Source organism: Bombina bombina, chromosome 1, assembly GCF_027579735.1.
Source record: "Bombina bombina isolate aBomBom1 chromosome 1, aBomBom1.pri, whole genome shotgun sequence".
NCBI lineage: Eukaryota > Metazoa > Chordata > Amphibia > Anura > Bombinatoridae > Bombina > Bombina bombina.
Genome location: NC_069499.1, coordinates 1,475,904,893 through 1,475,929,810, shown reverse-complemented (window position 1 = coordinate 1,475,929,810; position 24,918 = coordinate 1,475,904,893). Strand labels below are relative to the sequence as shown.

Genomic DNA, 24,918 nt, shown 5'->3' with positions numbered 1-24,918 from the left:
TTTAAACTGTGTGATTCACTTGTTGTTTGACTGAGGAAGGGTAGAGTATCCACGAAACATTACGCACATAAAAGCTATTACTCTAAAAGGACCGGTAATCTCCACGCCCCCTTGACCATGCCCCTGACCACACCCCCACTAGCATCGCACCAGGTGGTCCCAGTTTCACCTCTAAAAATTATGGTAAGCCTATATATATACTGTATATATAGGCTTACCATACGTCCCGTTTTTACCGGGATTGTCCCTGTTTTGAGCCCCTGTCCCAGTGTCCCACCCGTTTTTCATTTTTGTCCCGGCCGCCGGGGTTCTATCAATCATTCAAGCAAATTCATCAGACTAGCGTAGTCTGATTAATTAGCTGGAATGATAGAACACCGGCAAATCTGTGAATTAACTTTGTTGCGCATGCAGCATGCACTGTCTTTTACAGCTGTCTGCTGCCCGTCGGAATGTGCGACCGTGACGTCACCACATTCCTGCAACAGACGGGTCGCAGAATCCGACTGATAACGTGTGCTCCACCTCTGCTTCACACTCAGTGTTTTAGGCGCCTTCAATTTAGGAGAACGCATCGTGGGGCTGCACACTGTGGCTTCCTGTTGCTGAAGCAAATACCAACAAAAAAAAATTCTTGACTTTTGCAGATCTTCTTGCTGATAATGATAAGTACGTGTGAGTTACTTACTACAATACAATATTACTTGATCTTTTCCTTTTTTCATATGCAACCACATATCTTAGGCTGCTATCTCTATCTGCTATGTGATGTTATTATTTATTTATATTATTAGATATCTCCATTAATAATTGTGCTTCTGGGGTCACTCATCAATCATCATTAATTATGGATGGTAAACTAATAATTGTGCTGCTGGTCATTAAGTATGTCAATATAATTGTGCTGCTGGAGTCAACTCATGATCATCATTAAATTAATGATGATGATTGATGACCCCAACAGCACAATTATATTAACATAATTAGTGATGCCCAGCAGGACAATTATATTAACATAATTAATGATGATGACCCCCAGCAGCACAATTAAATTAACATAATTGATGATGACCCCAGCAGCACAATTAAATTAACATAATTAATGATGATGACCCTAGCAGCACACTTATATTACCTTCATTAATGTAATTAATTATGTTAATATAATTGTGCTGCTGGGGGTCATTATCATTAATTATGTTAATATAATTGTGCTGCTAGGGTTATCACATCATTAAGTATGTTAATATAATTGTGCTGCTAGGGTCATCATGTCATTAGGTATGTTAATATAATTGTGCTGCTGGGGGTCATTATCATTAATTATGTTAATATAATTGTGCTGCTAGGGTTATCACATCATTAAGTATGTTAATATAATTGTGCTGCTAGGGTCATCATGTCATTAAGTATGTTAATATAATTGTGCTGCTGGGGTCATCATAAAATTAATTGATGTCACTAATTATGTTAATATAATTGTGCTGCTGGGGTCATCATCATTAAATAAATTATTGTCACTAATTATGTCAATATAATTGTGCTGCTGGGGTCAACTCATCATTAAATTAATGATGATGATGATGGATGACCCCAGCAGCACAATTATATTAACATAATTAATGATGATGACCTCAGCAGCACAATTAAATTAACATAATTAATAACATTAATTAATTTAATGATGATGTTGACCCCCAGCAGCACAATTAAATTAACATAATTAATTATGATGACCCCAGCAGCACAATTATAATTAATGATGATGAGTAACCCCAGCAGCACAATTATATTAACATAATTATTGATGATGACCCCAGCAGCACAATTATCTTAACATAATTAATGATGCTGACCCTAGCAGCACAATTATATTAACATAATTAATGATGATGACCCCAGCAGCACAATTAAATTAACATAATGATGATGATGACCCCAGCAGCACAATTACATTAATTATGGATGGTAATATAATTGTGCTGCTGTGCTCATGATCGTTAATTATGGTAATATAATTGTGCTGCTGGCGTCATCATCATTAATTATAGTAATATAATTGTGCTGCTGGGGTCATCATCATTAATTATGGTAATATAATTGTGCTGCTGTGGTCATCATCATTAATTATGGTAATATAATTGTGCTGCTGGGGTCATCATAATTAATTATGAATGGTAATACAATTGTGCTGCAAAAAAATGTAGTAATATAATTGTGCATGGAAAATTAGTTCTGGTCGACAAATGCCCCGCCCATTGGCCACACCCCTGACCACACCCCCACTGGCACCGTGCCAAGTGGTCCCAGTTTCATCTCTAAAAATTATGGTAAGCCTAGAATGAAGCAAAATTGATAGCAGAAGTAAAATTGGAAAGTTGTTAAAAAATGTGTGTATATTTGAGTCATGAAAGAAAATGTTTGGGTTTCATGTCCCTTTAAGGATTTTCACTAATTAAATAAACAATTTTATGTGACGTTGACACAGAATGCACTGTTTTGAAATAGTCTGTGCAACTGCATACGTGGCCTATGCGGCCGTCATAACGTATGACGTATACTGGTTGGCAGCGAATCATGTGACCAAGCTAAGAGGGGGCACTGTGGCTGTTGTTAATGACAGGTCACGTGTAGTGGTTGGCAACTGATCACATGATCAAACCAGTTTAGATTCCACTTCCTGGTTGTGGTGGCAGCTGTCATGGCGGCTTCCGTGAAGTTGAGTGGCTTGAGGGACCCGAGTACCTTGTTTGAGGCACATAGCGCCGACGAGATTCGTGCGATCGAACGCAAGGTGCGGGGAGAAATCGAACAGAAAAAGGAGGAGTTGCGTCAGATGGTGGGGGAGCGTTACAGGGACTTGATTGAAGCGGCTGACACTATTTGGGAGATGAGCCGCAGCGCCGAGCGGGTTGTGGGAGCAGTGCGGGACATGGAGCAGTACTGTGGGTCACTACGGAGCAAGCAAGGTCCAGTAACAGTGTCGCGGGACCACAGTACTTTCAAGGTAAATCAGCACAACAATTGGGGCACACAATTATCACTGGCAGAGTGTGCGTGTTTGACCAGGGGAGCATAAACAGGGATCATCAAATCAACATACAATATCTCAGTGATGCTACAGTATATAACTTAAATTTCTCAGATGCGGGATTATTAATCTTGTTACTGCTGGAGAGCTCTATATACCTTCTCGCTACCCAAATGCCAATGATATCCAAGTGCCAGAATGTTGACAGTCTTTAAAGTGGTGGTAAACTTGGTTTAAAATCAAGTCGAAAATCTAAGCAATATTTTAGATGGACTCAAATTGATTACTTCTAATGAAGATGCACTGTAACTTACTTTTTAAAAATATCCGTGCCATTCTAATACCCTGCGCTTCGTCTGTCCACTTCAGAACTCATATTTTTTGTGAACTAATGTTTTGAACTGATCTCCAATTGGTGCTCTAGTCATACGGCACTTTTGTTGTTTGTAGAGTGACGATTGGAGAACAGTTCAAAATGTTAGCTCACAAAAGATATGAGTTTAAGTGGGCGGCCATAGCGCAAGGGATTCAAATGGCATGGCTAGATTAAAAAGTGGTCAATTAAAGTCTATCTAAAATATTGCTTAGATTCCGCACCTAATTTTAAAACATGTCAAGTTTACCATCATTTAAAAGTGAATTATATGGTAGCCTACAATTAGGGTTAAAGTGAAAGTAAACCCTAGCGTTGTACAAACGCTAGGATTTACTATTGAAACAAATAAAGGGCACTTTCATTCATGAAGTATAATACTTCATGTAGAAAGCTCCTTTATTTGATTCAATCACTTGCCGCTCTTAGCGCCTACAGCAGAGCACGGCTAAAAAATTTTTTGGCTAAGAGGTGACGTTTTCACCTCTTAGCCAATAGCAGTGCGGTAAATCCGACTCCCATGGGCGCCATGCCGGATTTACCGCACTGCTATTGGCTAAGAGGTGAAAACGTGTAGCAGCTAAAAACGGTGATCGATTGAATTGAGCTTTCTACATGAAGTATCTTATACTTCATGAATGAAAGTGCCCTTTATTTGTTTCAATAGTAAATCCTAGCGTTTGTACAACGCTAGGGTTTACTTTCACTTTAAAGTAAAAGTTAATTTTCTGATACGCAAACAATGCTATGGATTATACAAGTTCCATACTGTATAGTCACTTGTTATTTTCTCAAAAAGTTCCTATATTGAACAAATGTTATATTCATACTTTTTGCTAGCTTCCTCCACCCCCTGCTGGCTTCCGGGTTTAGAAGTGTTAGACGTAAGAGCGGTCCCACCCGTTCTATACGTCTTTATCCGTGCTCGCCCAATATTTCGCGATTGTGCAATAATACGAGCTCTACTCCAATATTATAAGGAATTTCCTTTGAAATTTTAAATGCGGCTGCGGATATCATGAATGCTCATGGGGAACCAATGAGATTAGGATCTCGCTTATTCATCACAACGAAAGGTGAAGAAAAATATGCGGTAGAGGAATGGTGAAAAAGGTCTGGTGGCTTTCAGGGTAAAAAACTGATGTTAGAAATTAATAGTAGAAAAATGATGAATGAAAGTGAGGTTATTTTTAATAGATTGATATAGCGATATACTCAACTTGACTTTCACTTTAAGTTTCTGTATGTCAGAGAATGTGCTACAGCCCTCCCTGACACCCTCCACAGTAATTCCTACCTCCCATGGTATTCCTGCCCATCAAATATTTCAACTGCACAGGCAATATTGCTACAGCTACATGATGCCCATCATGAAGACATTTTAACTGCAATATTCCCAGACGAGTACACTAGGGAGAATTAATATGAGCATTTATATGTAAGGGTAGTAGAGCATTGGAAGGTGGAATGCATATAGAACCTTTTATAGAAACGTATCTGATATTTACAGATGCGCAACATAGTCCTATAAATATATTAAACTCAAAGCCTTACAGAAATTCACTCAAAATAAATATATATGAGACTAGATGCAAGCCTAAGAGACCAATTAAAGGGACAGTAAACTCAAAATTTAAACTTTCAGGGTACAGGCAGAGCATAGCATTTTAAATAACTTTTCTATTTACTTCTATTCTAACCCCTTTGCAGAGGTTAAAGGACCAGTCAACACATTAGATTTGCACAATCAACAAATGCAAGATAACAAGACAATTCAATAGCAGCACTTAGTCTGAACTTCAAATGAGTAGTAGATTTTATTATAACAAATTTCAAAGTTATGTATATTTCCACTCCCCTTGTACCATGTGATAGCAATCAGCCAATCACAAATGCATATACGTATAGTCTGTGAATTCTTGCACATGCTCAGTAGGATCTGGTGACTAAAAAATTGTAAATTTAAAAGACTATGCACATTTTTTTTAATGGAAGTAAATTGGAAAGTTGTTTAACCCCTTAATGACCACAGCACTTTTCCATTTTCTGTCCGTTTGGGACCAAGGCTATTTTTAAATTTTTGAGGTGTTTGTGTTTAGCTGTAATTTTCCTCTTACTCATTTACTGTACCCACACATATTATATACCGTTTTTCTCGCCATTAAATGGACTTTCTAAAGATACCATTATTTTCATCATATCTTATAATTTACTATAAAATTTTTTATAAAATATGAGGAAAAAATGGAAAAAAACACACTTTTTCTAACTTTGACCCCCAAAATCTGTTACACATCTACAACCACCAAAAAACACCCATGCTAAATAGTTTCTAAATGTTGTCCTGAGTTTAGAAATACCCAATGTTTACATGTTCTTTGCTTTTTTTGTAAACTATAGGGCCATAAATACAAGTAGCACTTTGCTATTTCCAAACCATTTCTTTTCAAAATTAGCGATAGTTACATTAGAGCACTGATATCTTTCAGGAATCTCTGAATATCCATTGACATGTATATATTTTTTTTTAGTAGACAACCCAAAGTATTGATCTAGGCCCATTTTGGTATATTTCATGCCACCATTTCACCGCCAAATGCGATCAAATAGAAAAAATCGTTCACTTTTCACAAATTTTTTCACAAACTTTTGGTTTCTAACTTAAATTATTTACAAACAGCTTGTGCAATTATGACATAAATGGTTGTAAATTCTTCTCTGGGATCCCCTTTGTTCAGAAATAGCAGACATATATGACTTTGGTGTTGCTTTTTGGTAATTAGAAGGCCGCTAAATGCCACTGCGCACCACACGTGTATTATGCCCAGCAGTGAAGGGGTTAATTAGGGAGCATGTAGGGAGCTTTTTGGGGTAGTTTTAGCTTTAGTGTAGTGTAGTAGACAACCCCAAGTATTGATCTAGGCCAATTTTGGTATATTTCATGCCACCATTTCACCGCTAAATGCGATCAAATTAAAAAAAACGTTAATTTTTTCTCAATTTTAGGTTTCTCACTGAAATTATTTACAAACACCTTCTGCAATTATGGCACAAATGGTTGTAAATGCTTCTCTGGGATCCCCTTTGTTCAGAAATAGCAGACATATATGGCTTTGGCATTGCTTTTTGGTAATTAGAAGGCCTCTAAATGCCGCTGCGCATCACACGTGTATTATGGCTAGCAGTGAAGGGGTTAATTATGTAGCTTGTAGGGAGCTTGCAGGGTTAATTTTAGCTTTAGTGTAGAGCTCAGCCTCCCACCTGAAACATCAGACCCCCTGATCCCTCCCAAACAGCTCTCTTCCCTCCCCCACCCCACAATTGTCCCCGCCATCTTAAGTACTGGCAGAAACTCTGCCAGTACTAAAATAAAAGGTATTTGGCCCTTTTTAAAAAAAAAAAAAAAAAAAAAAGCATATTTACATATGCTGATGTGTAGGATCCCCCCTTAGACCCCAACCTCACTGATCCCCCACCAAACTGCTCTCTAACCCTTCCCCTCTGCAATAATGGGCGCCATCTTGGGTACTGGCAGCTGTCTGCCAGTACCCAGTTTTGTAACAAAATGTGCCTTTTTTTTTTTAAAATTCCCTTTTCTGTAGTGTAGCTTTCCCCCCCCACCGAGACCAACCCCCAACCCCTTCCAGGACCCTTAGATTGCATTTTAGTGGGGTTTTTTTTTCAACTTTTCAACTTTTTTTTTCTGTAGTGTAGCGGTTCCCAACCGCTCCCGCCCCGTGCACGCGCCCGCCCACCACCCCCGTGCACGCGCGCGCTCCCGTGCGCGCCACCGTAGCTCCCGATCCCGCCCCCCTCCACTCCACATAGCGCACCGATGGCCGCCACCCGCCTCCCACGTAAGCTCCCACCCACCAACGATACCGGCTATCGATGTCCGGTGCAGAGAGGGCCACAGAGTGGCTCTCTCTGCATCGGATGGCCAAGGGGGGTTATTGCAGGATGCCTCCATATCGAGGCATCACTGCAATAACCGGAAAGCAGCTGGAAGCAAGCAGGATCGCTTCCAGCTGCTTTCCAGACCAAGGACGTACGCCACACGTCCTCGGTCATTAACTGACTTTTTTTTGAGGACGTGTGGCGTACGTCCTTGGTCGTTAAGGGGTTAAAATGACATGCTGTATCTGAATCATGAAAATTTAATTTAACCTGAGTGTCCCTTTAAACACAACGGATTAACGGATTAGAGCATGTAGTTTTTTTACTATAGTAGCCCTTTAATGTAATTAATCAATACCATTTTCCAGCATATTTCAAAGATTGAAAAAAATGAATATTAGTGGAAAAGGGAGAGAAATGATCAAGAGAATATAACAATATCAAACAAGTTAAGCAGTCAGTGAAGATACTAGAAGAGTTTGTATATAATGTCTTGCATGTGAGACATGGTAGAAAGAACTGAAAAGGAAAATAATAATGGGTCAATGAGTAGATGATCATTTGTGCTACAGGCAGAATATCAGTGGACTGGATTATAATAAGGAGAACATCAAAGGGGCATGGAGAAGAGAATATTTTAGGGGAGGAAATGGTGGACAATAGTGCAGAATTATATAACATTATCAGAGCGGCATCTTTCAAAATCAAAAGCTTTTGAGAGATTATTGCTATCAAAGATGCACTTACCTGGTCTCCTCTCCAGGCTCTTCTGACCAGGTCTTGGTTTTCAAAAGCGCTTTGTGGGCCCTCGGTTTCATCACATTGCGCCATTGAACTAAAAGTAGCTCGCTCTGGTCTGATAACGGGAGTGAGCTATATTCAGTTCAATGGCGCGATCGGGCGCGCTGTGATTAGACAGCGCACCCGCAAAGCGCTTTTGAAAACCAAGACCTCCTCAGAAGAGCCTGTAGAGGAGACCAGGTAAGTGCATCTTTAAAGGCAAACATCTCTCAATGCTTTTGATTTTGAAAGCTGCCGCTAAAATAATGTTATATAATTCTGCACTATGTGCAGAATTATAGAAGATTATTTTTTAAGTTTACTGTCCCTTTAACTAGAGCACAGGTGAAATAATCAGCTGATCAGTAACTGGTTACTAACCTGCTTTCATCCATCAGCTGATTATTTAAACTGTGCTCTAAATAAGATATAATGAATATCTGGCCTGTTAAGGGTCCTGAGGACTGGAGTTGAGAAACACTGTTTTAGAGAACCTAGAAAAGGAAAAGGTATGTGGCAGGTTAGGCTGTTAGGAGTCTGAAAATCAGCACAATGTTATTAAAAAATAAGCAAAACTATACACTGTTACAAAAACACTCCCAGATGGGCTTTATAAATGGATCATCTATAAAACATGTATGTAAAGACAAATCTAGTGTACAATGTCACTTTAAAGGGATATTAAACAGTGCTCTTTCTGTAAAAACAAATGTTAAATCAAAGTAAATCTAAAGTATTGGACACAGATTAGTGCTTTTGTCTTACAACAATGAAACAGACTGTTTAGCATCCCTTTTAAAAAATGAAAAAATGAATAGTGAAAAAAATAAAAAATAAATATATATACAGAGAAAGTCCAGCACTCACAAGCTCTCAGCTAAGATTAAAACCAAAAATGGAAGGGTTAGTTACAGCATTTGGCCAAATGGGACAAGCCCAGGTACCTCGTCAAGGTCCCTTCCAAAAACCTGGGACCCTAAAACAGCCACACAATGCAAGCTTTCAATCCAACAAACTGGGAATAAGTGAAGGGTGTGTGTTGTATTAATTTGTTTTGTAATTTTCCCTATGGTTCTTGCACCCAGACCTGTCTGGGGTTAACTGCCTGTGACTCTGGGGACAGCACAGCTTCCTGTGAGCACCCAGGTCTAAGCATGTTGCAGGGTCATGGGATTTGTACCCGGTCCGGTCTGAGAGTACAGCCCCCTTCCGTGTTTTATATATATATATATATATATATATATATATATATATATATATATATATATATATATATATATATATATATATATATATATATATATATATATATATATATATATATAATATATATATATAATATATTTTTTTTTATTTATTTTTTTACAATTTTTAATTTACATTTACATTAGAACAGTTAAACTTAGTTATGGAGATTGAAAATTGGAATGTAATGGTAATATACAGAGTAGCTGACACATTCACAATAATCTAAGGCTAATGTGACAGTGTAATTCCAGTTGCATATACACAGAGAGAGAAGCGCTCTACCAGGAAGGAACAACAGCTTGATAGCTTGTTCTATTGTTAGTTACCACCTAGGAGCAGCTTCTTTAAAGGGACATTAAAGTCATAATTAGACATTCGTGATTTAGACAGGACATACCATTTGAACAGCTTTCCAATTTACTTCTATTATTTAATTTGCTTCCTTCTCTTGTTATCCTTTGCTGAAAGGTTTATCTAGGTAAGCTCAGGAGCTGCAAAGAACCTAGGTTCTAGCTGCTGATTGGTGGCTGCATATAGATACCAATTGTCATTGGCTCACTCATGTGTTCAGTTAGAAACCAGTAGTGCATTACTGCTCCTTCAACAAATGATACCAAGAGAATGAAGCAAAATTGGTAATAGAAGTAAACTGGAAAGTTGTTTAAAATTGTAAGTTCTACCTAACTCATGAAAGAGAACATTTTTGGGTTTCATGTCCCTTTAAGCCCAATGGTGCTTTTCCCAGAGAAACACTTTCCTGATGTATGCCTAGTAAGTTGCATATAGTTAGCGTACCTTAATTGTGTTAGCAGCCTTCTAAAAAAACATCAAGCATCAGATGGGAGGCTTAGTGACTGTCATCAAATCATTTAACCCCTTAACGACCAAGGACGTACGCCACACGTCCTAAAAAAAAATACAGTTAATGACCGAGGACGTGTGGCGTACGTCCTTGGTCTGGAAAGCAGCTGGAAGCACCTGCACGCTTCCAGTTGCTTTCCGGTTATTGCAGTGATGCCTCGATATCGAAGGCATCCTGCAATAACCTTTTTTAGCAATCCGGTGCAGAGAGAGCCACTCTGTGGCCCTCTCTGCACCGGACATCACCGGCTAAATCCATTGGTGGGTGGGAGCCGGTTCGGGAGGTGGGTGGCGGCCATCGATGGCTCTGATGATGTGGAGGGGGCGGGATCGTGGGCGGGGGTGATCGGGGGCGTGCACGGGCGCGCGCACGGGGAGGGAGCGGGTGGGAACCGCTCCACTACAGAAAAAAGTAGTATTAAATGTTAAAAAAAAATTGACAATATTTATATAAAACTACATCAGTCAGGGGGTGGGGGATTGGTCTGTGTGGGGGGGAAGCTACACTACAGAAAAAGAACATAAAAATTAAAAAAAAAAAAACATTTCTCTTGCAAACTGGGTACTGGCAGACAGCTGCCAGTACCCAAGATGGCCCCCAATAAGGCAGAGGGGGAGGGTTAGAGAGCTGTTTTGGGGGGGATCAGGGAGGTTGGGGGCTAAGGGGGGATCCTACAAAGTAGCATATGTAAATATGCTAAAAAAAAATAATTTATTTTTAAAAAAACAACAACTTTTATTTTAGTACTGGCAGACTTTCTGCCAGTACTTAAGATGGCGGGGACAATTGTGGTGTGGGGGAGGGAAGGGAGCTGTTTGGGAGGGATCAGGGGGTCTGATGTGTCAGGTGGGAGGCTGATCTCTACACTAAAGCTAAAATTAACCCTGCAAGCTCCCTACAAACTACCTAATTAACCCCTTCACTGCTAGCCATAATACACGTGTGATGCGCGGCAGCACTTTGCGGCCTTCTAATTACCAAAAAGCAACGCCAAAGTCATATATGTCTGCTATTTCTGAACAAAGGGGATCCCAGAGAAGCATTTACAACCATTTGTGCCATAATTACACAAGCTGTTTGCAAATAATTTCAGTGAGAAACCTAAAATTGTGAAAAATTTTGCGTTTTTTTTAATTTGATTGCATTTGGCGGTGAAATGGTGGCATGAAATATACCAAAATGGGCCTAGATCAATACTTGGGGTTGTCTACTACACTACACTGAAGCTAAAATTAACCCTAGAAGCTCCCTACATGCTCCCTAATTAACCCCTTCACTGCTGGGCATATTACACGTGTGGTGCGCAGTCGCATTTAGCAGCCTTCTAATTAGTAAAAAGCAAAGCCAAAGCCATATATGTCTGCTATTTATGAACAAAGGGGATCCCAGAGAAGCATTTACAACCATTTATGCTATAATTGCATAAGTTGTTTGTAAATAATTTCAGTGAGAAACCTAAAGTTTGTGAAAAACATTGTGAAAAAGTGAACAATTTTTTGTATTTGATCGCATTTGGCGGTGAAATGGTGGCATGAAATATACCAAAATGGGCCTAGATCAATACTTTGGGATGTCTTCTAAAAAAAAATATATACATGTCAATGGATATTCAGAGATTCCTAAAAGATATCAGTGTCCCAATGTAACTAGTGCTAATTTTGAAAAAAAGTGGTTTGGAAATAGCAATGTGCTACTTGTATTTATGGCCCTATAACTTGCAAAAAAAAAGCAAAGAAGATGTAAACATTGGGTATTTCTAAACTCAGGACAAAATTTAGAAACTATTTAGCATGGTTTTTTTTTGGTGGTTGTAGATGTGTAACAGATTTTGGGGGTCAAAGTTAGAAAAAGTGTGTTTTTTTTTCAATTTTTTTCCTCATATTTTATAAAAAAATTTTATAGTAAATTATAAGATATGATGAAAATAATGGTATATTTTGAAAGTCCATTTAATGGCGAGAAAAACGGTATATAATATGTGTGTGTACAGTAAATGAGTAAGGGGAAAATTACAGCTAAACACAAACACTGCAGAAATGTAAAAATAGCCTTGGTCCCAAACGGACAGAAAATGGAAAAGTGCTGTGGTCATTAAGGGGTTAAACAATTGCAGATCATTCTGCAGCAGATTAATTCATTAACTGTTTAAAGAAAGTATGTACATTTTATATGTAATGTCATTATTCCTTTAATTAAAGATGCACCCCTTTAACAGACAGGTACCAAACAACTGATTAATAGTGTGGGAGAGGGATACAATAGGATGAAAAACTGTTTTATAAAAAACTAATTCTAAGTAAAACCGCAATGGATAAGATTCTTATTAGTTATCTCTGGGCCAGAGTTTAATTTGCATACTATACAATATAAGCACATAACACTGCATTGCTTTGACAATTAATATCTCTGTTAAGTCCCAGGAGACGTTTTATAGTATGGCTGCTCAGATCAAGCTCTTACTGGAGATTCCAGAAAAGATTTGGAGTGCGATGGAAGCCTCTCAATACCTGCACGCTACCCAGCTATACCTGCTTTGCTGTCACCTGCATTCCCTTCTGCGGCTGGACACCTCCAGTTCACATTATAGCCCAATCCTGACTCGCTTCCCCATCCTTATCCGGCAGGTGGCTGCAGCCGGGAACTTCCGGTGAGTTTGGAGGCTAAACCTAACCTTACAGGCGACACAACCTATAACTTATCTACATCAGATAAAATTAAACAGATTATCTATTCATGTGGTTTGATATTTGCAAAGCAATTACAAAAACAACCTTAATAACGGTAAAAAGATAGAATATGCTGGATTTTGTCAAATTAAACCATATTTTTAATTTATTCTAATTAAAATATGTGAATGCATAGTAACATTGCTAAAAGAAAGTAAACATCATTTAACTAAGTTAAAGGGACACTGAACCCTTTTTTTTTTTTCTTTCGTGATTCAGATAGAGCATGACATTTTAAGCAACTTTCTAATTTACTCCTATTATCAAATTTTCTTTATTCTCTTGGTATCTTTATTTGAAATGCAAGAATGTAAGTTTAGATGCCGGCCCATTTTTGGTGAACAACCTGGGTTGTCCTTGCTGATTGGTGGATAAATTCATCCACCAATAAAAAAAAAGTGCTGCCCAGAGTCTGAACCAAGAAAAAAAGCTTAGATGCCTTCTTTTTCAAATAAAGATAGCAAGAGAATGAAGAAAAATTTATAATAGGAGTAAATTAGAAAATTGCTTAAAATTGCATGCTCTATCTGAATCACAAAAGAAAAAAATTGGGTTCAGTGTCCCTTTAAAGGAACATGAACAGCCAAATTAAACCTTTATGGCTCAGATGGAGCACGTCGTTTTGGGAGTCACTCCTTTTCAAATGATTAGATACATTTTTCTTATGAAATCAACTCCATTGTTGCAAATAGTGCTGCTGTATAGTGCTGCCTGGGTTTGCATTCATGAAAAGCAGTTACAATTTAGCAAAGCATAATTTTGACTTTCATATTCCTTTAATGTCCCCTGATAGGGTGCAGCTTGTTTCCCCTCCTGGAGCTTTTTTGACTATCAAATTACATTGTGTAACTTTTAATAGTTAATGTTACTTGTAGAACATAGTTAATTAAAGGGCTTAAACTCTCTAAGGCCGCGTTCGGGCAGCGCTCAGGAGCTAGTGGAGGCGCTTCACTCCCAGTGATGATGTGGCGCTAGGTGACGTCACAAGCAAGGGAGCTTCGAAAAAACTTTGCATGCGCAAAGCGATCTGCTGCACAATAATGGACTCACTGCGCATGCGAACGTTTTTACTAAGCTCCCTTGTAGCTGCCTGCCGAGAATGATTTCCCCAGTCTCTTCGCAAACATCGGAACTCTGACCCACCTCCATTCAGCTGCTCTCAGCTCAGCCCCTGTAGCTTAACCTGCACTGAATAGAGGTGGGTCAGAGTTGTGATGTTTGCCAAGAGACTGGGGAAATCATTCTCTGCTCTGGGGATCAAAATCTGCAATTCCCGGAACCCGCCCACACAACTATCGCCAGCCCACCCCGTGAGGGAAATACACAGTGCTTGAACGTCAGGTCTTTGTGTTTATATACATATAATATGATTTTTTTTGTGTGCTCTAGAGAGTGTAGCCCATTTCTTTTCACTTCATACGCCACGTATGAAGTGAAAAGAAATGGGCTACATTCTCTAGAGCACACGAAAAATCATATTATATGTATAAAAACATGGCAGCCTCCACAGCAACACGTGTGTGGAGGCTGCCATGTGTCCAAGCGTCTGAGCTTGCTCTGAAAAGTCCCAGCTTTTCCAGCACACTGGAAGAGCTGGGACTTACGTCACCAGAGCGCTCAAACGCCAGCCATCTCACTTGCAAGTGTGAGAAAAACGCTCCAAGCGAGTTCCAGTTCGCTTGGAGCGCTGCCCGAACGCAGCCTAAGTAATCCATTTATAAATGGTGTGATTTGGCTAAGGTACTTAACTGCCTAAAGGAGCCTCCTGTTCTTCTTTTGAAATAAATTCTGCCCTGGTACTTTCTACTACCACCAAATACTTGCTTGTAGGAATTAGGGCCTAATTGGATCTGGTTTAGCTGCAGACAATACCTATGTGGCCATGTTACATAGAGGGCACACATTTTGCAGTGCACTTGGTGCTTTTAAAAGGCAAACAGAATGCACCTTTTGTATATAAGGACATCATTATCTCTTTAGCCCATGACTATGCTATTGTTTTATTTAATATGATTTATTGTGATATAAAAGCCTCACTCAGTGTATGAAATGCTTCTCACAGTTTAAAAACTCTCTAGTAACGTGTATGAACGTGTTAATTAACCGATTGGTTTTTGCCCAGCTCCACCATACTGCAGGAAAGCAAGTCCCTCTTGAAATGTCCGTCTGCCTCCGATCAGGCAGTGGCCGAGGCCCTTTGCTCTATTATGCTCCTTGAGGACAGTTCCCCACGCCAAGCACTTGCAGATTTCTTGCTTGCCAGGAAATCTGGGATCCAACAGCTCCTGAACCAGCCACACCACGGTTAGTAACAGGATAGGAATAGCCTCAATATCTGTTATGCATAGAGAACATTCAGGGTGTTATTGTTGTTGCCTTTTTGTTTACAGGTTCAGGAATAAAAGCACAAGTGTGCTCATTGGTAGAGCTGCTAGCCAACACTCTGTACCAAGCACATGCCCTCTTCTACACCCAGCCAGACGGGAAACCAACTGATCAGACACTCACATGTGGGCTCTTGTTTTCCATGTTAGAGTGTGTAACCATCCAACAAGCAGGAGGTACGTTGTGGTCACTTCTCTTGTTAAAATTGAGTTTCCCACAAAAGGTGTAATTATACATAGTGGGGGAAAATGCAACAGAATTTCCTTATTTGTGCTTTTTTTATTATATATCTGAAAATGTTGCCCTGAGAGAGACTGCAGTGCATGTTGTGGAATTCAAACACTTAATCTTTTGCATTGCAGTGCTTAATTTTCTGATGCATTCATAAAAAAGTTTCTTAAAAGTGAAAAAAAGATAATATGTATCTCCTATATGCAAGTGCAGTTGCAAATGAACATTTTAGTAAAAATATCTCGCCCCCACGCTCCAGTATAGCTGGGAATACAACAGGCAGAAGTAGCTATTTCAAATGACAAAATAAAGGTTAAGGATCTGTTTGTAAACAATTTAGAGGGACGTCTACTCCAGAATTATTATTGTTTAAAAAGATAGATAATCATTTTATTCCCCAGTTTTGCGTAACCAACACAGTTCTATTAATATACTTTTTACCTCTGTGATTACCTTGTACCTAAGCCTCTGCAGACTGCCCACTTAGACTTGCATTTTTGCCAATCAGTGCTGACTCATAAATAACTCCATGGGAGTGAGCACAATGTTATCTATATGGCACACATGAACTAGCACTGTCCAACTTTGAAAAACTGTCAAAATGCACTGAGATAAGAAATTAGCATATGAGTCTACTTAGGTTTAGTTTTCAACAATGAATACCAATAGAACAAAACAAATTTGATGAATAAAGTAAATTGGAACGTTGTTTAACATTACATGCCCTATCTGAATTATGAAAGTTTAATTTTGAATAGACTGCCCCTTTAATACACTCCAGCAAGTAAAAATGAATAATTGTGAATACTTTAAAGAGAACATTTTACAGTACACTGTTAGCTAGCTGAAAACTTCTAGTGAACCATCTGAATCATGAAAGTTTAATTATGGCTTTCCTATCCCTTTTAATATAAAATTGTATTGTTACTGCATTGATTGCCTTTTTGGATATAGTTATATGCATATTCAATAAGGACATTGTAATTATATATTTTTTTTCCCTCTAGGGAAGGGTATTAAAGTCCTTAAAGAGGAAATAAAATCTGTCAGCTGGTTTAAGCATCTAACACCATCCATTGTAGACTTCCAGCCAACCCTTAGGACACTTGCTCACCCCATAAGCCAGGATTACTTGCAGGAAACTCTCCAGCAATGGATCAACATGTAAGAAAACCATCCGTTTGTCTGGGTATTATGCGTTTGTAGTGTACTGCATGATTTGGTAATTAATGGGTTAACAAATCATTTATGGTGGGCAAATAATCATTCTATTTGGTAGAAAAATGTCTTTGCTCAAAAGCTCAATATCACCTTAGGTGCAACGAAGATATAAAGTCTGGCATGTCTGGCTTACTGGTATACATAAAAAGTCTGAAGGGTCTGGCCAGTATTAGAGATGCAGTGTGGGAACTACTCACAAGTGAGTCAATGAGCCAAAACTGGGACACGGTTTGTCATAGGCTACTGGACAAGCCTATACGGTTCTGGGAAGATCTTCTTCAACAGTTGTTCTTGGACAGGCTGCAGGTACAGATTTTATTACACTGATCAGGGCACGTATGGGTGTAGACAAATGGAAGTTAAAGGGACATTTTAGTGCACAATACCATTTTCTAATTGCACAAATGCTCACTAGTAACTGTGTGTAACCCCTGTGAAAGGTTTGCAATTAGGATCCACATTGTTCCTGAATAGGACACAGCCCGTTAGTCAATATGGAGCAGCATATGCAGATTAGGAAAGGCCTCGTGAGCAAGACGAGCGTTGTATTTCTCTTCTTTGTGAGGGGTAAACACACTGTTACAAGTGAGTATTTAAGCAATCTTAAATTAGTGGTTTTTATTATTTAAAGGGACACTGAACCCAATTTTTTTTTAATGATTTAGATAGAGCATGCAATTTCAAGCAACTTTCTAGTTTACTCCTATTATCAATTTTTCTTTGTTCTCTTGCTATATTTATTTATAAAGCAGGAATGTAAAGCTTAGGAGCCAGCCCATTTTTGGTTCAGCACCCTGGATAGCTCTTGCTTATTAGTGACTACGTTTAGTCAACCAATAAGCAAGTGTAACTCGGGTCTGAACAAAAAATGGGCCGGCTCCTAAGCTTTACAATCCTGCTTTTAAAATAAAGATAGCAAGAGAACGAAGAAAAATTGATAATGGGAGTAAATTAGAAAGTTGCTTAAAATCATGAAATAAATATTTTTTATTTAGTATCCCTTTAATTAGAATGCCCTTTTAACTATTTTCTTTTTCTTTGTTCACCACTCTGAGTATTTAACATTCAGCTTTTACTAAACTGTCACATTTTTGTTTTTGCAGACCTTAACAAAGGAAGGGTTTGAATCAATATCCAGCAGCTCTGTGCAGCTGCTACTATGCTCACTACAGGAGCTGCAGGGGAATCCAGAAACCTTAAAACCAATCCATCACGAGAGCAACATTTGTTCCTTTCTGTGGTCTGAGAACCAGAATGATCTTCCCCCTGATGCAGCCTGGGTGAGTGTGGGAAGCCGCGGGATGAATCGTAGGAGTGGCCTGGCACTGAAAGCACAAGCGGTTACTCCCTGCATCCAGAGCTTCTGTGCAGCATTGGACTCCAAGCTAAAGGTGAAACTGGATGACCTTGCTACATATCTACCAAAGGAGACACATGCCACAGAGCTGCACAGTGAGGCCTTTAGCTCGGTTCCAAAGCTTTCAGCCTTTGATAGGTATGGAGATACAAGCACTGTGCAGGAGATGCTCCGTGACCACTGTTTGGCTTGTATGGCGGATATTGAGGACTCCGTAAGCAAGGAACTCCAGAAAATGTCCAAGCTTGAACTGGATGAACACAACAATTCTCTGCTTAGCAGCAAACGTTTTGTAGTCCTTTTCCTGGCCAGGCTCTGCCAATCTCTAGGAGAGTTGTGCCCTCACTTGAAGCAGTGCATCCTGGGTAAAACGAGCACACAAGAGCAGACTATCAGAGAACCTAGATCGTCAAAGAAAGTAGGAAAAGGGAAGACGACAGATCCACCTCCAGCACCTTGCAAATGGCAAGAACTTAAGGACAAATTGATGCAGCTATCTCTGCAGGCTTACAGCATCTGGAGCTCTTCTGTAGTTAAAGTAGGTCTCCTTAACCTGCTGTTGGATCTACTCTCTCCTGGGATGTCAAACAGTAAATACATGCAAGAAATAATGATGTATTCAAAGTTTAGCCTTAGAATAGTGTGTACATGCACTTTTACAATTATATTGTTTAAGTATTGAAAATATGAGTGTGTAAAGGTTTAGTTTCTGTTAAGTAATGGGGGCCTCCATGTTTGAACTAGTTTTCTATTTTTCACTGTGCAAACAAAGCTGTGTGGACTCCCTTTTAGATGACCCTATGTTCACAAAAAGCCTTGTTTGGATAGTCTCTTATTGCCTTTTTTTATCTGTCCCTAATTGTCTTCAGCAGGGAAAACAGGTTAAGGGGCAACTTGAGTTTAAACATGGCGGCGCCCATTACTTTATAGCAACTTAGTGAAATTTAGAAAAACAACAATTGTCAGAGTTACATTATAGGAAAAGGGAGCAAAATAATGAAAATATATTGCAAAGTTTTTAACTAAAAATAATCAAACATTTTAATCCCTTTAGCAATAGTCTAATAACAAATTATGCATAAATTTGTTAGAAATAATGGGGCACAGAACATTTACATTGCTCACACTTTTAAGTGGTTTTCATTATTACATTTTGTTTGCTAAATATGCTCTGTATACTTTAGAAAGTCTTTATTTAGCACATAAACCAGCATTCATTTCACAGAAAATTCATTTTAGCCAGTCGTGGTCTGTACATAATTTTTGTTCAGTGATTACAAACAATGTTTGTCAATCCATAATTTTTAAAACAATTATTAACCCCTAGATGCTGTTAGGGCATCCATGCCGTCCTAAAAGCGCTGGACTTTTAACGCCTTTAGGACGGCGTGGAATGTCCTGCTCCCCTCCTTCCAAAAACTCAGGTGGATCTGGCTGGGGGACGTGGCTAGCAACACAGGCAGTCCCCCAGGAGCCAATCAGTGCTGTTTGGAGTCACACGATCATCACTGTGATCATGTGACTCCAAACAGCACTGATTGGCTCCTGTCTGCATGGATGTTTACATTTTGATTATGGGCATTTCCCTGCTCATGTAAACAATAATTTGATGATGATAATAGAAGTAAATTGGATGGATATATATATATATATATATATATATATATATATATATATATATATATATATATATATATATATATATATATATATATATATATATATATATATATATATATATATATATATATAGTGTGTGTGTGTGAATTTTTTTTATTTTAATATATAATGTAGTAGTTTTTGTATTAGGTTTGTATTATGTGTTTGTGTGTTAATCTTTCTGTGGTTTTAATAGCAAAAGTCTAAATATTTTATAAATCACAAGGGAACCAAGGTTTAAAAGGACAAAAAGGTGAAAAGTGAATGAGCGAATTTCAATTTTAAAATAGAAGCATTTTTGCGATATACTTTCATTAGCAAAAATGCTTCTATTACGTTATTACTGTTTCAGTGGCATACACACATATGCTACGTATGACTAGAGCATCAGGATGCAAACACCATGCCTGCTCAGACAGCTGTCGTGGTGTGTATTGCATCATAGACGACATAATCTGTGTCATACAAGCTACTGCTGACTCTGAGACGGTGCTTACTGCTAGTGCATGGAACATTTGCAGCATATGTGCATATGCCTCTGAATAACATTAACCTTTAATATTTTTAACTATTTTGCTGAGAAGTGACGTTCCCACCTCTTAGCCAATAGCCGTGTGGGCTATGCAGGATAAATGCCAGCTGGCTTGCACGGCTATTTGCTAAGAGGTGGAAAAGTCACCTCACAGCCAAATAGCGTTTTTAAACAAAGAAAGGAGCTTTCAGCATGAAGTATTTTATACTTCATGACTAAACGTCCCCTTTATTTGTTCCAATGGTAAATCCTAGCGTTTCACAAACGCTAGGATTTACCATCACTTTAAAGTGAATGTAAATTTTCACGAATGAAAGCCCTGTTTTTAAAAATACTATTAAAAACAGGGGCACTTTCATTCATGTAAGTTTACATAGCAGCCGTTTTTTTTTTTTTTTTTAATACTTACCTTTTATTCCTTTCCAGCTTGGAACACCGGAGCAGCGATTCCCCCGCCCCCAGGTCGTCTCTTCTTTTGTCAGAAATGACGAATCCGGCTTCCACCAATCACGGCGTGGCCTCAGGCAATGTTTGCTCTGGGGGAGAAACCATTACTGGAGGAAGCTGGAATCGTCATTCCCAGGGGAACTGGGGGCGGGGGAATCGCTGCTCCGGTGTTCCAAGCTTGGAAGGAATAAAAGGTAAGTATTTTAAAAAAAAAAAAACGGCTGCTATGTAAACTTTCATGAATGAAAGTGCCCCTGTTTTTAATAGTATTTTTAAAAACAGGGCTTTCATTCGTGAAAATTTACACTCACTTTAAGTTCCAGGCTCCAGCTGTTTAAGGAATATTGAAGTGCAGACATTTGCATTCATTAGAGCATGTCAATTTTGCAATTCATGCATCAGATGGGTTAAACACATAGGTAAAGTATTGTTCAGGAGCCACAAAGAACTGCTGGTCCCAAGCAGGAAACAGACGGTGAACTAATCAGTAGCAGCAGTCGTACAATTCTGTGTTCAGCTCGGGGGCTGCAGTGCTTGCTGCTCTCAAGTGGGACTTTACCTACTTGTTTAAAGGGACATAAAACCTTTCATGATTTAGAAAGAGCATGCACTTTTAAACAACTTTCTAATTTACTTCTATTATCTAATTTGCTTCATTCTCTTGATATCCTTTGCTTAAAAGCATATCTAGATAGGCTCAGTAGCTGTTCATTGGTGGCTGCACATAGTTGCTGCATGTGATTGGCTCACCCATGTGCATTGCTATTTCTTCAACAAAGGATATCTAAAAAATGAATGAAATGAGAAATTAGAAATAAATTGGAATGTTGTTTCAAATTATATTTTCTATCTGAATCATGAAAGAAAAATGTTGGGTTTATTTACCCTTTAACCTCTTTGTGGGAATTAAAAACAGTTACATGGTGAGTGGTGCAACAATTCATCAACATACAAAAAGTGCAGCACTCGTGGGACACTTAAAGTTAAAAGCTTCAAATTTTATTTCTTGTCATAAAAAAATTGAGGTGAGGATCAGGGAATTAACCCCTTACGCGTTTCGTACTCCAACTGATTAAGTGCTCAGTTGGAGTACGAAACGCATAAGGGGTTAATTCCCTGATCCTCACCTCAATTTTTTATGACAAGAAATAAAATTTGAAGCTTTTAACTTTAAGTGTCCCACGAGTGCTGCACTTTTTGTACGTTGATGGATTTTTGCGGCTTACTCTCAGCCGCGCTAGATTTGCACCTCACGGGGCTGTGTTGAACTTACCCTATCAGCTGGGCAGCATCTGACTCTCCTCTCAGCGTCACGCTCTGCAGCGGCCTAGTCTCCTTACTCCAGTGGTGCAACAATTATGTGCAAATTAGAGCAAGTAATTTTTCAGCTACAATGTACCTTTAGAGGGACAGTCAAGTCCAAAAAAACTTACATGATTCAGATAGGGCGTGTAATTTTTAACAACTTTTCAGTTTACTTTTATCACCAATTTTGCTTTGTTCTATTGGTATTCTTAGTTGAAAGCTAAACCTAGGCGTTTATATGCTAATTTCTTAGACCTTGAAGGCTGCCTCTAATCTAAATGCATTTTGACAGTTTTTTGCCACTAGAGGGCATTAGTTCATGTTTTTTTTTTTTTTTTTTTATATAAATAACATTGAGCTCATGCACGTGAATTTACTGAGGAGTGAGCACTGATTGGCTAAAATGCAAGTCTGTCAAAAGAACTGAAATAAGGGGCAGTCTGGAGAGGCTTAGATACAAGGTAATTACAGAGGTAAAACGTGTATTATTATAACTGTGTTAGTTATGCAAAACAGGGGAATGAGTAATTAAGGGATTATCTATCTTTTAAAACAACAAAAATTCTGGTGTTGACTGTCCCTTTAAGTATAAATACATTTGGTCAGCCAATCGTGCATTAGCAGGTACTTTATACCAGTCGATGAGTCTGAGCAGAAAGTAAACAATACCGCTGTATTAGTTTCAAGCTAAACGTAAACAACTTTTACCTCCTATTTCTAATTCTTTTTTTTCTTTTGTTGATTGGGGGTTACAATAAATATTGTTTGTTTTTTCCCTTACAATTTTCTGTTGCTTCTACAGTCTCTAATTATCACATTCACAAAGACTTTGCTAGTTAATATACCTGGATCAGCACTAGCTACTGCTACTCACTGGGATGAAATAGAGATTCAGGAAGAGACTGAAGCAGGAACCAGTGTGACCTCAAAAATCCGGCTGCCTGGACAGGTGTGTATTTAATAGCAGCCTGCTTTTACTATTTCCATAAACGTGTGTGTATATATATATATATATATATATATATATATATATATATATATATATATATATATATATATATATATATTTGCACCCAGGTGGTAAATCGCCATAGAACAGGCTAACAATGGTATTGAGCCAGTTGTTCGTTCCTGTGAGTACACTTCTCTCTGTGTGTATTTAGTCTCCCTATGGGAAAAAGGGGCAACCAGACGTGGACTCCTTGCTCAGTGTGCTTAGAGGAATATGGCTACACCTCACTGACGAGGCCCAATGAAGGCCGAAACGATCGTCTGGGGTTGCTGTGTTCCTTGTTCAGAGAGGAATTGCCTGGTATTTTGGCGCTGGACTGACCGTAATAGGCGGGATCAGACTGATATACTACAGGAAAGTTCTATTCTGTGAAAAGCATTACTGGGCTAAAAAGTTGCACCCAGGTGGTAAATCGCCATAGAATAGGCTAACAATTGTATTGAGCCAGTTGTTTGTTCCTGTGAGTGCATATGTATGTATGTGTGTGTGTGTGTGTGTGTATATATATATATATATATATAATTTACACACACAGTGGATATGAAAAGTCTACACACCCCTGTTAAAATGTCAGGTTTCTGTGATGTTAATAAATGAGACAAAGATAAATCATTTCAGAACCTTTTCCATTTTTAATGTGACCTATAAACTGTACAACTCAATTGAAAAACAAACTAAAATATTTTATGAGGAGGTAAGTAAACAAACAAATCTAAAATAATGTGGTTGCTTAAGTGTGTAACTGAAGATGTAGCTGTGTTCAGAATTAAGCAATCACATTCAAAATCATTTTAACCCCTTAATGACAACTGACGTACCAGGTACGTCATGCATTAACAAGCAGTTAATGACAATGGACGTACCTGGTACGTCAGTTGTCTAACAGAGTGCTGGAAGTGATCACAATCACTTCCAGCAGCTCTGAGGGTATTGCAGTGATGCCTCGATATGGAGGCATCCTACAAGACTCCGATGCAGAGAGAGCCACTCTGTGGCCCTCTCTGCACCGGTAGTGATGGTGCCAATGGTGCCTTTGTCCGGTGGGAGGAGGGAGCGTGTGCGCGCGCGCGTGCACGTGGACGTGCATGTGCGCGCATTAGCCACACTGATACCAATGAAGGAAGGGGGGGAAAATAAAGTTAAATTTTTTTTTTTTTTTTTTTTTTACATATAAAAGGATCTGGGAGGGGGTATTGTGGGGGGGCTGCTACACTAAGGAAATAATTAAATATACAAATAAAAGTTATAAATAAAATTTAAATAGTTTGGTTTGTGGGGCCAAACTGGGTACTGGCAGACAGCTGCCAGTACCCAAGATGGCGGTAATTAGGTAGGGGAGAGGGTTAGAGAGCTGGAGGGGGGGGATCAGGGAGGTTGGTGCTAAGGCAGGGGTCCATCACAACTAAAATATTTTATAATTTTTATTTAAAAAAAAAAACAAAAAAACTCTTATTTAGTACTGGCAGACTTTCTGCCAGTACTTAAGATGGCGGTAACAATTGTGGGGTGGGGGAGGGAAGAGAGCTGTTTGGGAGGGATCAGGGGGTGGGATGTGTCAGGTGGGAGGCTGATCTCTAAAATTAACCCTGCAAGCTCCCTACAAGCTACCTAATTTAACCCCTTTACTGCTGGGCATAATTCACGTGTGGTGCGCAGCAGCATTTAGCGGCCTTCTAATTACCAAAAAGCAACGCCAAAGCCATATAAGTCTGCTATTTCTGAACAAAGGGGATCCCAGAGAAGCTTTTACAACAATTTCTGCCATAATAGCACAAGCTGTTTGTAAATAATTTCAGTGAGAAACCTAAAATTGTGAAAAATGTAAAGTTTTTTTTTTTATTTGCTCGCATTT

General features: G+C 38.8%; 1 protein-coding gene across 3 annotated transcripts in view; it reads left to right on the top strand.

The window, feature by feature from the left end:
* Positions 1-2,665: 2,665 nt before the first annotated feature.
* COG1 (component of oligomeric golgi complex 1) overlaps positions 2,666-24,918 on the top strand; it is a 59,715-nt gene continuing 37,462 nt past the window's right edge. For 2 of the 3 annotated variants that reach the window (XM_053707034.1, XM_053707027.1), the window contains exons 1-8: positions 2,666-3,007; positions 12,606-12,838; positions 15,040-15,221; positions 15,308-15,478; positions 16,541-16,697; positions 16,850-17,060; positions 17,858-18,649; positions 22,857-23,003. In XM_053707034.1, the coding sequence (XP_053563009.1) occupies positions 2,702-3,007; positions 12,606-12,838; positions 15,040-15,221; positions 15,308-15,478; positions 16,541-16,697; positions 16,850-17,060; positions 17,858-18,649; positions 22,857-23,003 (2,199 nt within the window). In that variant the 5' untranslated portion in view covers positions 2,666-2,701. The remainder of the gene's footprint in view (positions 3,008-12,605; positions 12,839-15,039; positions 15,222-15,307; positions 15,479-16,540; positions 16,698-16,849; positions 17,061-17,857; positions 18,650-22,856; positions 23,004-24,918) is intronic. The other variant, XM_053707017.1, reaches the window with a different exon arrangement.